Source organism: Haplochromis burtoni, unplaced genomic scaffold (assembly GCF_018398535.1).
Source record: "Haplochromis burtoni strain Fernald_Lab_line unplaced genomic scaffold, NCSU_Asbu1 Contig_408, whole genome shotgun sequence".
NCBI lineage: Eukaryota > Metazoa > Chordata > Actinopteri > Cichliformes > Cichlidae > Haplochromis > Haplochromis burtoni.
In genome coordinates this window covers 55728-68964 of record NW_024582769.1, presented here as the reverse complement: position 1 = coordinate 68964, position 13237 = coordinate 55728, and the positions used below count along the sequence as shown (strand labels likewise).

Here is a 13237-nt window from a genome sequence, read left to right as displayed (position 1 = left end):
TGTACCCTGGTCGGAGCTGCTCTTCTGTCTGTGTCAGTCACGAGTTCAGGTGAATGATTGAGCTGCCGACACAGGACACCTGTCCTCAGGTGTGCTGACGCCAGCAGCAGTTCCAGGTTACTCATTGAAAATAGAATAACCTTGTGATCAGTCGACCTGAGAGCTGATTGGAGGTTCAGGCTGTGACCTCTGACCCCCAGTGTTGGCCAAGTTACTTTGAAAAAAATTATAGTTACTAGTTACTACTTCAAAAAGGTAACTGAGTTACAAGATTCTAAAAGTAATTAATTACTTGAAAAGTAACTATTGCGTTACTTAAAAAAATTGTAACCTTTACCTGGGGTCCAGGGTATAATTGGCCATTTTTAACTACTTTTGATGTTTCCTCACATTTCACCTTTAAAAACATTTACTTTGCCTTGTTTGGTATCATCCTTTTCAGCACAACCTCACGTGTCTGAATTTACAGTTATGTTTTCATTTTGACATACTGTATTAACACAATTGATCTAAAATCAGACAAAAAACATAAAATCCGAGTAGAAAAAGTTATATTTTTACTGTAACAACCACAAACATGTTTAATGAATCATATTTCATAACTTTAAATGCAAATATAAATTGTCAATTTTAAAATTATGCACAAGTTTTGCAAACAACAAAGTTATTTGCAGCCATTTACCTTTTTTTTTTATAACCATTTCAAACTATTTTACAGAACAATCAGTTGTTCTGCATTCAATAAGATGCCACACAAATTATTTGTGACTTACATTACAATGTGACTGCTGTGATTAAAGCATCTTTCTTTCAGCTTAACGAGTGAACCGTCAGCTCGTTCAAACACACGTTAAAGTCCGTTTGGCTCGACACCACCGAACAATTAACAGCATAAATAAGTGCATTAATATTCAGTACTTATTTTTAAAAGTTTGCTCTTCGGCCGCTCTGCTTCAGCCATCTGCCGTTTTTTTCCGAACAAAATGTCCACACCCACCGCCGCGCTATGAATTGTGGGATATATGGTACCCCGAAGTGTACACCGGGCCACACTTCTAATTTGGGCAAATGAAGGGTGCATTTGTCGACCGCATTTGGAGTACACTTTGTATTGGGACACTCTTCGTCGCATCGCTGTGACGTAATCGTTCTCCACATGCACACTACAAAGCGTGCGGTCGCTGGATTGGGACACAGTCTGTGACTGATGAACTCTCTGTCTCACTACAGTGTAATGTAAGGCCATGCTTGCTCGCCCGCCATGACCACTGTCACGCTGCGGTACTTCTGTTATGGCTGCCTCGTCACCTCGGCCACCTGGTCCTTCCTGCTCTTCCTGTATTTTTCCATGGGGGCGGAGCCTGACCGTGGCAGGACTCCCATGAGGCACCTCGGGCAGCCAATCGCTGGAGGTGTGGCCGATCGTAGAGGGGGGCGTCGGCCTCTGCTGCCAAGTAATGGAGTGGAGCTTTCACCAGAGATGGGTGAGTGCCCGTGGTGCGTTCAGGTACTGCTGGGAGAGCGGCAGTGATGGGTGGAGTAAGGGGTGGGGCCTGAGAGCGTGTCAGTGATGACCTGTTTTCAGAGTCTTTGTAAACCAGAGGTCTGTCAGACTAAATGAATGATAACTGGCAAATGGGGGCAGGGCCAAGTCTCTGATGTCACGATAACACTAGTGTGTTCAAGGTCTAATTTATTTGTTCACATCATAGTATACAGTATGAAACACAGTGGAAATGTAGCCTGAACAACGCTCATCAATGTGCAAAAATTGGCGGGAGGAACATATAGCTAATAATATAATATATATATTATCATATATATATTATATATATAATATATATATAACTATATATTATATAGATATATATATATATATATATATAGATATAGAGATAGAGATATAGTAGATAGTATATATATGTATGATAATACGATATAAAGATAGATAAATTATAGATATATATAGTAGGGGTGCAACGATACACAAAATTCACGGTTCGGTTCGGTTCGATACTTTGGTGTCACGGTTCGATATTTTTTCGATACTAAAAATGTTCATGCATTTTTAATTTGTCATTTATTAAAATTATAAATATATATTTTAACTCAAAAGTACAGTTTTTAAATTTAACCCTAACCCTTGTGCGTGTTTTTTATTTTGACAGCGAATGCGCACCTGCGGACCACTTATGTGCAGCCCTGGTTATTTAGCTCGATCATATTGCAGCCACAGAAATTCTTTTGTCCATGAAACCATAAAGCTGCACTTTCTTTTTGCCTTATAGTCTGATTTGTCATAACTTCTCCGTTTTGTGGTAAGCTTTTCTTTGGCTGTCACTTCTTCACCCTGACCTGTCTTATTTGGCTCAGCAGAACTGAAATGCTTTTACACACTCACTCACATAAGCTCAGCGATTCTCTGCGCGATCAACCTCTCACATGTTTAAGCTGCGGGAGATTTCACTTGTCATGTTTGCATAGTAAGCTAACGATTAATAAGACGATGTCAGAGGAATTGGTGCACAAATTATCATCACTCACAGATCAGTGCTGTCGCTCTCTATACACAGTTCGCACGATTGCAAAGTGAAAGCAAAAAAACAAGCGCAAATTCAAACGCGATTTCAATATGTCACATATTGACAGTGGCTCACCGATGCCAATGACATAATTACCCAGCTACATTTCTGAAAGAATGCAAAAGCATTGACATATATTTTTCCTACAATAGCCCGACGGGCAGGGAAGAGATAGATTTTGGTAGCCCGACTGAAAAAATCGCTAGCCCGGGACGTCGGGCTAGCGATATTGCAAGCCCTGTATCTGATTGAGGAATCACTCATCTTTGGAAAAGAGAGTTTATTACAGAGAAATGTCTCTTTCCAAAATAAAAGCTATACTATCCGCTTCTTCTGGGCTATATTCTCAGCAGCATAAGGAGAATCATGTGCTAACAGCTGTCTAAATGACTCGGCTAAAGTTAGTAGCATGCTTGTTGTTTTTGTCTTTGCACTAGGATGATGTCGGCGTAAATGTGCAGTCATATTCGTTGTGTTCCCACTAGTGCTTTCAGGTTAATCTCGTTGAAATGACCTTAACGCCACAACACGGCAAATCTCCGTTAACGAGCTACCGCCGATCGCTCCGTGCATGGGGCTAGACGGCCAACACGTTAACGAGCTAACTGCGCTAACACACTAGTTCACACCAATGTAATTGAGCATTGCGTGGCACATCCAACATACTGTTTTACTTTAGTCCATGACTCGCTTACCTTCAGGGTCATACGTCACATGAAAACCAAAATAATTCCAAACGCCAGATCTGAATGAGGTTCAATTTGCCTGTTGCAAGGAGAGCTTAACTTCTGTCTCGCTAGCTTGCCCTGCGCTCTTCCTTCTGACTATGCTGTCTGTGTGGAGCGCTCAGTGGATCTGCGCTCGACAGTGCAGCCTAGGCGGAGTAGTCGAACACAGATTCACTGAGCGCTCAACACAGACAGCATCGTCAGAAGGAAAGTTGATAAAATAAATTACAAATGTTGTATTGTTCGATACATATGCGTACCGAACCGAAAGCACTGTATCGAACGGTTCAATATCGATACGAATATCGTTGCACCCCTAATATGATATATATATATATATATATATATATATAGTATACTATATATAGATAGATATATAGATATAGATATATATATATATATATATAGATATATATAGATAGTATATATAGATAGATAGATATATATAGATATAGATAGATAGATATAGATATATAGATAGATATATATATAGATATAGATATAGATATAGATATAGATATATATAGAGATATAGATATATAGATAGATATATATATAGAGATATATATATAGATAGAGATAGAGATAGAGATATATATATAGATAGAGAGATAGAGAGATATATATAGAGATATATATATATATATAGAGAGATATAGATATAGAGATATAGATATAGATATAGATATATAGATATAGATATGTATAGATATATAGATATACACACACACACACACACACACATACATTAGGTGAATGTGCAGCAGTAGCAGCAAGCAGGTGAATTCTGTACATTGAGTTAAATAAGAATAGACGATCTGACTATTTTACAGAATAGACAATATAAACATATTTAAAATTAAAGGAATTAAATTAAAGGTGTGTGTGTGTGTGTGTTTGTGTGTGAGAGAGAGAGAGATGATGTGATGTGTCAGCCTCTGTGTCCGTCTGCAGGGATGATCTTCAACGAGGCGGATCAAGAGGTTCGGGACAGCGGCTACCACCGTCACGCCTTCAACGTCCTCATCTCCAACAGGCTGGGCTTCCACCGCCAGTTGCCCGACACCAGAGACACCCAGTAAGAAGCTGATACTGGGCACACTGGGGCCTTTGTGTCTCTGTCTTCCAGTAAATCTGAGTTAACTTTGTGTTTTCTGTAGAGTGAGCTCGTTCAGGTGTAACGACCATAAAAACGTGAAGCGCCCCGTAGCAGCGTGCAGGTGTCGGCGGTGACCCGGCGGTTGTTCTGAGGTCACTGTCCGGATCACCTGAAGCCGACTGTAGTCACGTGTACCTGCAACTCGCTGTGGCGTCGTGCGATGTGTAGGCGAGCCCTGTTGTTTACCCATGATGCCTCTCTCTCAGGTGTCGGGAGAAGTCCTATCCTGTGGCTCTACCTTCTGCCAGCGTCGTAATCTGTTTCTTCAACGAGGCGCTCTCCGCCCTGCTCAGGACTGTGCACAGCGTGCTGGACCGCACGCCGCCCTACCTGCTGCACGAGATCATCCTGGTGGACGACCACAGCGAGCTGGGTAATCGCGAACCAGTTGGTGCAATTCGATTGGTGCGGGGCTTGGCCCGTGGCTCATGGCGGATTTTTGTTTGTGTGCAGAGGAGCTGAAGGACGAGCTGGACCGCTACGTCAGGGCGGAGTTTCAGGGAAAAGTCCATCTAGTGAGGAACCAGAGGAGGGAAGGACTCATCAGAGGACGCATGATTGGAGCCTCACACGCTACAGGTGCCTCCTCGTCACCTGCTTTCCTTGCTCTGTTCTTGTTTCCTGGAGGACGAAGAACCCTCCTTTACCTCGTTAGGCCTCTCTCTCTTCCTCCAATAACCGTATGAAAGCCAGAGTCTGGTGTTGTATGCGCACAGGTCTGTGCACAAGTCTCGAGCCTTCCCTCATATTTTTAAATGAGAAAAATGTGCAGCGATTTATTGAATCGTGTAAACGTGCGTGTAAATCAGTCAGAATCAACGTCTGCACATACACGTGTAAAACCAGTGTTTGGGGGAGGAGCGTCATCCTTCTGAGCAGCTCTGTGTCATCTCTGGACCCTCAGGAATAGTTCGCCGAGCTTCCTGAAGGATGCTCCGGAACAAGGAAAAGCAGCCAAAGATGAGAAAGAGCTCCAGAAAGCCAGAGATCTGTTGCTCAAGAGCACTTCAAAAATACAGGAAAACTATAAGGAAATGACAGGCGGCTCAAGACTTTTGCACAGCTCTGTAACCATGTGGACAGAAGTATTTGGTCTCACCTATTAAGCTTTGAATTCAGTGTTCAGTGTTTTTAGGAGCCTTCACAAGCCTCTGAGGGGGCGGGGCCTTCTGATCAGGTTAGGTCAGATCGCAGTCTGATTCACCTGTGTGCGCGTCCAGGTGAGGTGCTCGTGTTCCTGGACAGCCACTGCGAGGTGAACCAGGCATGGCTGCAGCCGCTGCTGGCGCCCATCCAGAAGGACCGCCGCACTGTCGTCTGCCCCGTCATCGACATCATCTCCGCCGACACGCTCGCCTACTCGCCCTCCCCCATCGTCAGGGGCGGCTTCAACTGGGGGCTGCACTTCAAGTGGGACCCCGTGCCCCCCTCCGAGCTCAGCGGGCCTGAGGGAGCTTCCGGACCCATCAGGTGATGTCTTAACAGCCTCGAGGTACAGTTTTGGTCTGACCTCTAACTCCTCCCCCCTTGCTCTGCTCCCCCTCAGGTCCCCCACCATGGCAGGCGGGCTGTTCGCTATGAACAGGAAGTACTTTAACGAGCTCGGCCAATACGACGCCGGCATGGACATCTGGGGGGGAGAGAACCTGGAAATCTCCTTCAGGGTGAGACTCTGTTTTACTGACGGTCAGTGAAGGGGTCATTAAAGGAGCAGTCACACATTTCTCTCAGTTAGCAGTTAGCTTAGCGCATAGAGAGGAAGTGGTGGGAAGAGGGGAGAGCAGCTGCTGCTACACCTTCTCGCTGTCTCGCTCAGATCTGGATGTGCGGTGGTCAGCTCTTCATCATCCCGTGCTCCAGGGTTGGCCATATCTTCAGGAAACGGCGGCCCTATGGCTCGCCGGGTGGCCATGACACCATGGCCCATAATTCCCTGCGGCTGGCGCACGTGTGGATGGATGAGTACAAGGTAAACACACACACAAACACGTGCGCACTCTCTGGATGCCGGCATGGTGGCCTCATTTCCTATGCCTCTCTCATCCAATCAGGAGCAGTATCTCTCTTTGCGTCCAGAGCTGCGCAACCGGAGTTACGGCGACATCGGCGAGCGCGTGGCGTTGAGGAAGCGGCTGCAGTGCCACTCGTTCAGCTGGTACCTGGACACAGTCTACCCTGAGATGCAGACCGCCGCCAATGGCAACAAGCAGCAGCCGCTGTTCATCAACAAGGGCCTGAAGCGGCCCAAAGTCCTGCAGCGAGGACGGGTACCTTAACTCACCACACGTTCATGTCTGCCCCTTGTCACATGAACTACCTTCATGTTTCCGTCCTCTGTGTCCGCCATCTTCCAGCTACGGAACCTCGCCATCGGACGCTGTCTGGTAGCCCAGGGCCGGGTCAGTCAGAAGGGCGGCGCTGTCGTTCTGCGACCGTGTGACCCCCAAGACCCCGAGCAGGTGAGCCGATCACATGACCACACGCAACATCGGTTTACCGAATCACCGCAGAGATTTGTGATTCCTGGTGGCGGCACGGGCAGAGCTAAAGTACACGTTTACACAAACGTAAAATATAGATGTAACCATGGTAACATCTTCACAGCAGACGTGACAGTAAAGGCTCGCAGTCATTGGCTAACAACCTATGATTGACGAGTCATTAGCCAATGAAAAGCCTCTGTGACTCCAATGATGTTTCAAAGCCCAGAGGTCAGCTGAAGGTTGTTTCTCACACACCTCTATCCAATCAGGCTTCGAGTCTTTGCTGGGCTCCGCCCCTGAAGATGCGGACTGTCCCGACCTGCACGTCACGGCTTCATAAACGAGTCAGCGACTTCGCTGACCGCACGTTTTTAATAAACACAATTGTTTATCACAATAAAAGCGTCTGTCTTCACCGTGACCTTTAACCTTTAACCCTTTATGTGTGCAGGACTGGGCGTACGACGAGGAGGGTCAGCTGATCCTGGCAGGTCTGCTGTGTCTGGACGTGTCAGAGGTCAGGACCTTTGACCCCCCGAGGCTGATGAAGTGTCACGGCTCGGGGGGGTCGCAGCAGTGGAGCCTGGGGGTGAGACACACAGTCCTCACAGTGTGGGTGGGGTTTACTGTCATCAGGAGGAGGAGTCAGTGTCACGTGTCCTTCTGTGTTTCCTGTAGAAGTCCAACCGGATCTACCAGGTCTCTGTCGGTCAGTGTCTTGCAGCTGTCTCCCAGCCAATAGGACAGAAAGGTTACGTCTCCATGGCGATATGCGATGGCTCGCAGACACAGCAGTGGCAGCTGGAGGCCTGAGGAGGACGCCGCGGTGCCGTGGACGGAATGATCTCCGATTCTCACCTGCTCATTTAATGTTTCGTGTTTTTCATTTTAAGTTTGATGTTTCAGTCGCAGAAGAACTTCGCCACGCCGGACGCCATGCCCAGGCACGCCTGGAACTTCTTCAAGGTCCTTTTAAGGACCTGGAAAGTCCTGGAGTCTGGCGTCTGATTTAATCTGATCAGTGATCTGATGTTTACTTGGTCTGCCTTCATCATGTGACCTCTGAGGCATCTCCGTCCTCAGAGAAGCACTGCAGGCTTTTCTGTAGGGTTTTTATCGTGTTCACACAGGAAGTGCTTCTAAAGCAGCAACAGCACTTCCCGTCCTCCTCAGGTCAAAGGTTGCTGTAAGTCCAAAAGTTTTGCTTCAGAGGGCCGTTAGCTGCAGAGAGCTGGAATAAAACCGAACACTCACTCACTGAAGGACTCGGAGCGTCGCCACTGCTCTCGTGTCTCCCCGTGGAACCCGCTGCTCATGCACCAGAACCATATCTGCAGTTATTTCTAATGAGGAGCTTCCTCAATGAAGTTGGTGCGAGCATGCACGTGAGATCAGTTCTGATGCCACTGATGATAGGAAGGAAGGCGGAGCTTACTTACCGTCAGGGTAATCCACAGTGGGCGTCACAGCCACTTTTCCTCGAGCCGGTTGTTCCCCCAGAACACGAAGTGCCGCTATGCTGTCACAGAGGCGCCTCGCTCGTTATCCTTCGTTAACCGTGAAGGTCAGAATGTTGTAAATGTGAGTTTGTAGAATAAAAAGTGAGGATGTGAACCTTTATTTTTAAATTTTGACTGTTTGAAATCTACAGCTACAGGAGATATATCCGTGAATGTGCAGATTAATATTTACACAAATATACTGAAATGTTACTGTTTGTTTGATTAAACCTGCCACTGCTCAACTGCGCCCTCTAGAGTCACACGCTCAGAGCTGCGTTTCAGTGACATCTAGTGGCCAAACGTGAGACAGCAGCAGGGTGTGATTGGTTAGTGTGAATGATGTAAACACAGTTCAGTGAAGACGGCCCGCTGGCTCAGCTCGTTCTGCAGTAGCTGGGAGGAGGCATGCACATAACATGGCCGATGGCGTAAACGCCGCGCTACACCCATCGTAGCAGCTGCAGTGTTGTCAATGGTGAGCTCGGGCTGCAAGGTCACCATTGACAACCAAACTGCTTTTGGCTCTTGACGGAGGCGGTCGCACTTTCTCCTTCTCCTTCTCCCTCTCCCTCTCACTTATCTTTCCTGCTTGGCTTCTCATGTCTTTTGTATAGTCTCGCTTATTCTCTAACCCTAAGAGAGTCTCCCAGACTTGTTCTCTAAAAACCTAAAGAATTATGGATTTGATCAACTGGTCCCTGAATGCAATTGACACCCTCGACGAGAAGCCTGGGTTCGGGAGAGCCCGTGACAAGACATTGAAGACACCTTTTTGGAACCATGATAACAGGGTTCTTGCTGATTGGCCCCGGCTTATTGAAGGATAAAGAAACCGGAAACGGCTGTTCAAATCCCCACAAGGCTGCCTGCTTTGTTGATTGGAAAGATGGAGCGAGCTGTGGCTTCTCAGAATGGGCTCATCAGGTGCAGCACGAATGACATCTTGGAGAAGTTTGGGCTGCTGTGAGTACTGAGACCGACTGACAACATCTGACAACATCTCGGAGAGGCTCACGGCTGTCGTGAACACTCATGCCCTATGAGCAAAATGGATAACATCTCGGCATGGATGGATAACATCGTGGAGAGGCTCACGGCTCCAGACTTGTGACCAGTGACGGACATTAGACAACTGTAAAATTTGAAGCAGTTGGTTCGCACTAACCAAAACAGCTACCATCTTCATTTCATGTGGCGCCAGTTGGATGCTCAAGGCAAAAGCTGACGGGAATAACAATTCTCCCTTAGATAACAAGACTGTGTTATGACTTTCTCCCTCCTCATTTAAGGCCACCCGCATCGATTGAAGACTGTTGACTTTTGCCTAATCGGGTGAAGGGACACTTTCTCTTGGTTGAACACATACGCATGTACACTGACACAGACCTACACTCACCCCCTCCAAACGCCTTCGAAGCTCATGTCTTCTATGTTGTGTGATGTGATGATTCATGTGCTGAGGTGTTTTTTTTTTGTTTGTTTTTTTCTGTTCTCAAACTGATCTCCCTGTTGGAGGTCAGTCTAGGGGAGTTATTTTTGTCTCCTTATCTTTCCTCATGTTGTGCATTTTCCATTGTTATACCTCTCTGACCTGTCTTCCCCATGTGATGTTTGTGTGATGTATGTATGGTCAGAAGGGTAAGATGGCGCTGGCAATGGTCGGCAGCCTTAACAACAAATTTCCCACGTGTGGGACTAATAAAGGTATCTTAAATGACTGTAAATGATCCTGAAAAAGTCTTGTGCTCATCTGGACGTCTTCAGTGGGACGCGTGTCGTCATCAGCTGACTCCGTCAGTCTCAGCTGACTGCAGCTCTCCGACCTTTAACCTTAAACACTGGCCCGTGTGTCGGTTTACAGTAAATGTGCCCATAGTCTATGAAGGCTAACCTCTGTGCGTCTGTGCCCAAAATAACCGTCGTGCAGCTCTAACAGTGCGAGTCATCAAAGGGAAACTCACGGAGAAGTCAAACTTAGCTGGAGGATTGTAGGGTCCTCGTCCCCCACAGTGATACACGGCGAGGGGACCGCCGCTGTGAAATGTTACAGGCGTCGTTTGAATCCGAGCAGCTCGCAGGAAAACATCCAAAGGTGGGGTTTACAAAAAAATATGAGCATCATAACTTTTAAGTTTCAGAACAGAAACCGTGCCATCCTCCTCTCCAAGGCTTTCATGTGTGATAATAATATGTTTTATTTGAGGATACCTTTCAGAAACCCATGGTCACCTTACAAATATAGGCCGTTTACCATTTTACAAAGAACAAAATTAATAAAAGGAGCATTAGTCATAAAATGCATAAAATAAGTTAAAATTGCAAAACAGAACTTGACAACAGATTAAAATCAGCACTAAAGCGAATAAGCCAGTTTGAACAGATGTGTTTTGAGCTGTGACTTAAATGCGGGAAGAGAGTCTATATTTCTTATAGACAGTTCCAGAGCCGAGGTGCAGAGCGACTGAAGGCTCTGTGTCCCATAGTGATGAGATGAGCGGAAGGAACAGTAAGATGAACAGCAGATGAGGATCTGAGAGGGCGGGAGACAGTGGTGATATGGAGCAGGTCACACAAATAGGAAGGAGCAGATTTATGGATACACTTATACGTGAGAAGTAAGATTTTAAAGTTTATCCTGGCTTTTATAGGCAACCAGCGAAGCTGCTGAAGAACTGTTGTAATATGACGGAGTGCAAGTTATGACCCGAGCTGCAGAGTTTTGAAGAAGTTGGAGTTTATGAAGGAACCTTTTAGGCAGACCAAATAGGAGGGAACTGTAGTAATCAATACGGGACGTAATAAGACTATGGACAAGGATGGCAGCAGCATGGGGAGGAAGGAAGTGATGGAGTCGGTTAATATTACGTAAGTGGAAGTATGCAGACCATGTTATGTAATTAATGTGAGACTGGAATGAAAGAGTACTGTCAAGTAAGACACCCAAACTTTTAACCTGAGTGGAGGGGAAAACAGGATAGAGACTTGAAGAGTGTGATTTAAATTGGATAAACTGAGTGCCGTCTGAGAGATATGAGGTGCACCAGGCAACGGGGGTGTGACTAATGCCAATGGATGCTAACCGGTTCAGGAGAATATTGTGAGAAATGGTATCAAATGCTGCACTAAGATCAAGAAGGATGAGGATGGATAGGAGACCAGAATCAGCTGCCATCAGAAGGTCACTGGTAATCCTTAACAAAACAGTTTCTGTGCTATGATTGGGGCAGAAACCAGATTGAAATTGTTCATAGAGGTTATGGTTACTTTTTCAAGAATTTTTGAAAAAACCCCTCATCCCACTCCTTTCCAGACTCAAGGCAAAATTTCCGCATCATAGATTTCAATGTCTGATGAAACTGCTCGAGCGCACCTTGCGACTCCCGATGATAGGCACTAGATTTCTGATGTTTAATGCCAAGTGATTGCAAAACTTGAGCAAAAATCTTAAACATGAAATTAGAGCCTTGGTCGGTTTGGACAGCTTTTGGTAACCCGAAAGTAGAAAAGAAGTTCACCAACGCCTTAACAACTGGTTTAACCTTAAGGGTGCGCAATGGAATTGCCTCGGGAAAACGTGTAGCAACGCACATCAAAGTCAAGAGGTACTGGTGGTCCGATTTTGTTTTATGAAGTGGACCAACGCATTCGATGAGTATGTGTTCAAAAGGTTCCCCTAAAACTGGAATAGGGTGTAATGGAGCGGGTGGAATGACTTGGTTAGGCTTACCGCTAATCAGACAGGTGTGACAAGAACGACAATACTTAGCAATGTCATTCTTCAATCCTGGCCAAAAGAAATGACGCAGAATGCGGTGGTAGGTTTTTCTAATACCTAAATGTCCAGAAAAGCTGTCATGGGCAAGACTAAGAACTTTGTGTCGGTACTGTTGAGGCACCAGAACCTGCTGAAACACATTCCAGCCCAGATCACCAGTTGTAGGCGGATACCAGGTACGCATCAACACATCATCCTCAACACTATAAACACGAGGATACTGGTCACTAGAGTTGGCAGCTGAAAAACAACCCACAAGAGTCGGGTCACTGTGTTGTGCCAAAACAAAATCCTTTTTGTTAACTCCCAAAGGCAGTTGAGATGTCACTGATGAGCTAATAGACAGCATCGCCTCAGAGTCGCCCGTCAGCGGGTCACAGGTTTTAGATCCAGACTCCGGCTCACCACCAGCGCAGAGAAAAGAATCAGACAAATCAACATCACCATACTTGCACTTGTGCGCGCGAGTTACAGCGCAGGCAGGAAAAACAGAGGGGGAGCGCTCAGCGGCAGGGTCAGATAACAAAGTATCAGGCACAGGATTCTCAACCACTCTCGGGATAGAAAACACTTTCCCGTTCGCTAAGTCATTCCCCAGAATCATCGCAACTCCGGGCACTGGCAACTGATCGCGCCCGAAACGAGCGTCGATTGAAGAAACACATTGTGTAGTGGTACTAATTTGCATTGCAACAACAGACTCCAGACATCCTTTGGCCATTTTAAAGTGGTTGCGATGCGCTCAAAAGCAGTGGAATCAACTCATCAACAAATAGGAATCGACCTCTCCCTCCCTAAAAGGAGGTACCAAAACAACCTGCTTGCTAGCGTTAAACTGGTCTACGATGGAAGTGTCGGGGAGTGTACACAGCAAATTCAAAAGTGTTAAATGTTTTGGTGTTAATAGTCTTTTTGCAAAAGTAGAGTTAATTTTACTCTAAGCAGAGTCACATTCTTTTAATGTAACTCTGAGGTGTAAAATGATAGTAGTTAAAATCGAGTGTTAAA

The 13237-nt window shown here is 45.9% G+C and overlaps 1 protein-coding gene across 1 annotated transcript; it reads left to right on the top strand.

Annotated features, from left to right (window-relative positions):
- The first annotated feature begins 901 nt into the window (after nucleotides 1-901).
- Nucleotides 902-13109, top strand: galnt11 (UDP-N-acetyl-alpha-D-galactosamine:polypeptide N-acetylgalactosaminyltransferase 11 (GalNAc-T11)). The gene is made up of 11 exons (XM_042213021.1): nucleotides 902-1484; nucleotides 4265-4388; nucleotides 4676-4842; nucleotides 4923-5048; nucleotides 5690-5939; nucleotides 6016-6133; nucleotides 6286-6438; nucleotides 6521-6736; nucleotides 6824-6928; nucleotides 7404-7541; nucleotides 7631-13109. The coding sequence occupies exons 1-11, from the start codon at nucleotides 1262-1264 to the stop codon at nucleotides 7763-7765; spliced, it is 1755 nt and encodes a 584-aa protein (XP_042068955.1). The 5' UTR covers nucleotides 902-1261; the 3' UTR covers nucleotides 7766-13109.
- Nucleotides 13110-13237: the final 128 nt, after the last annotated feature.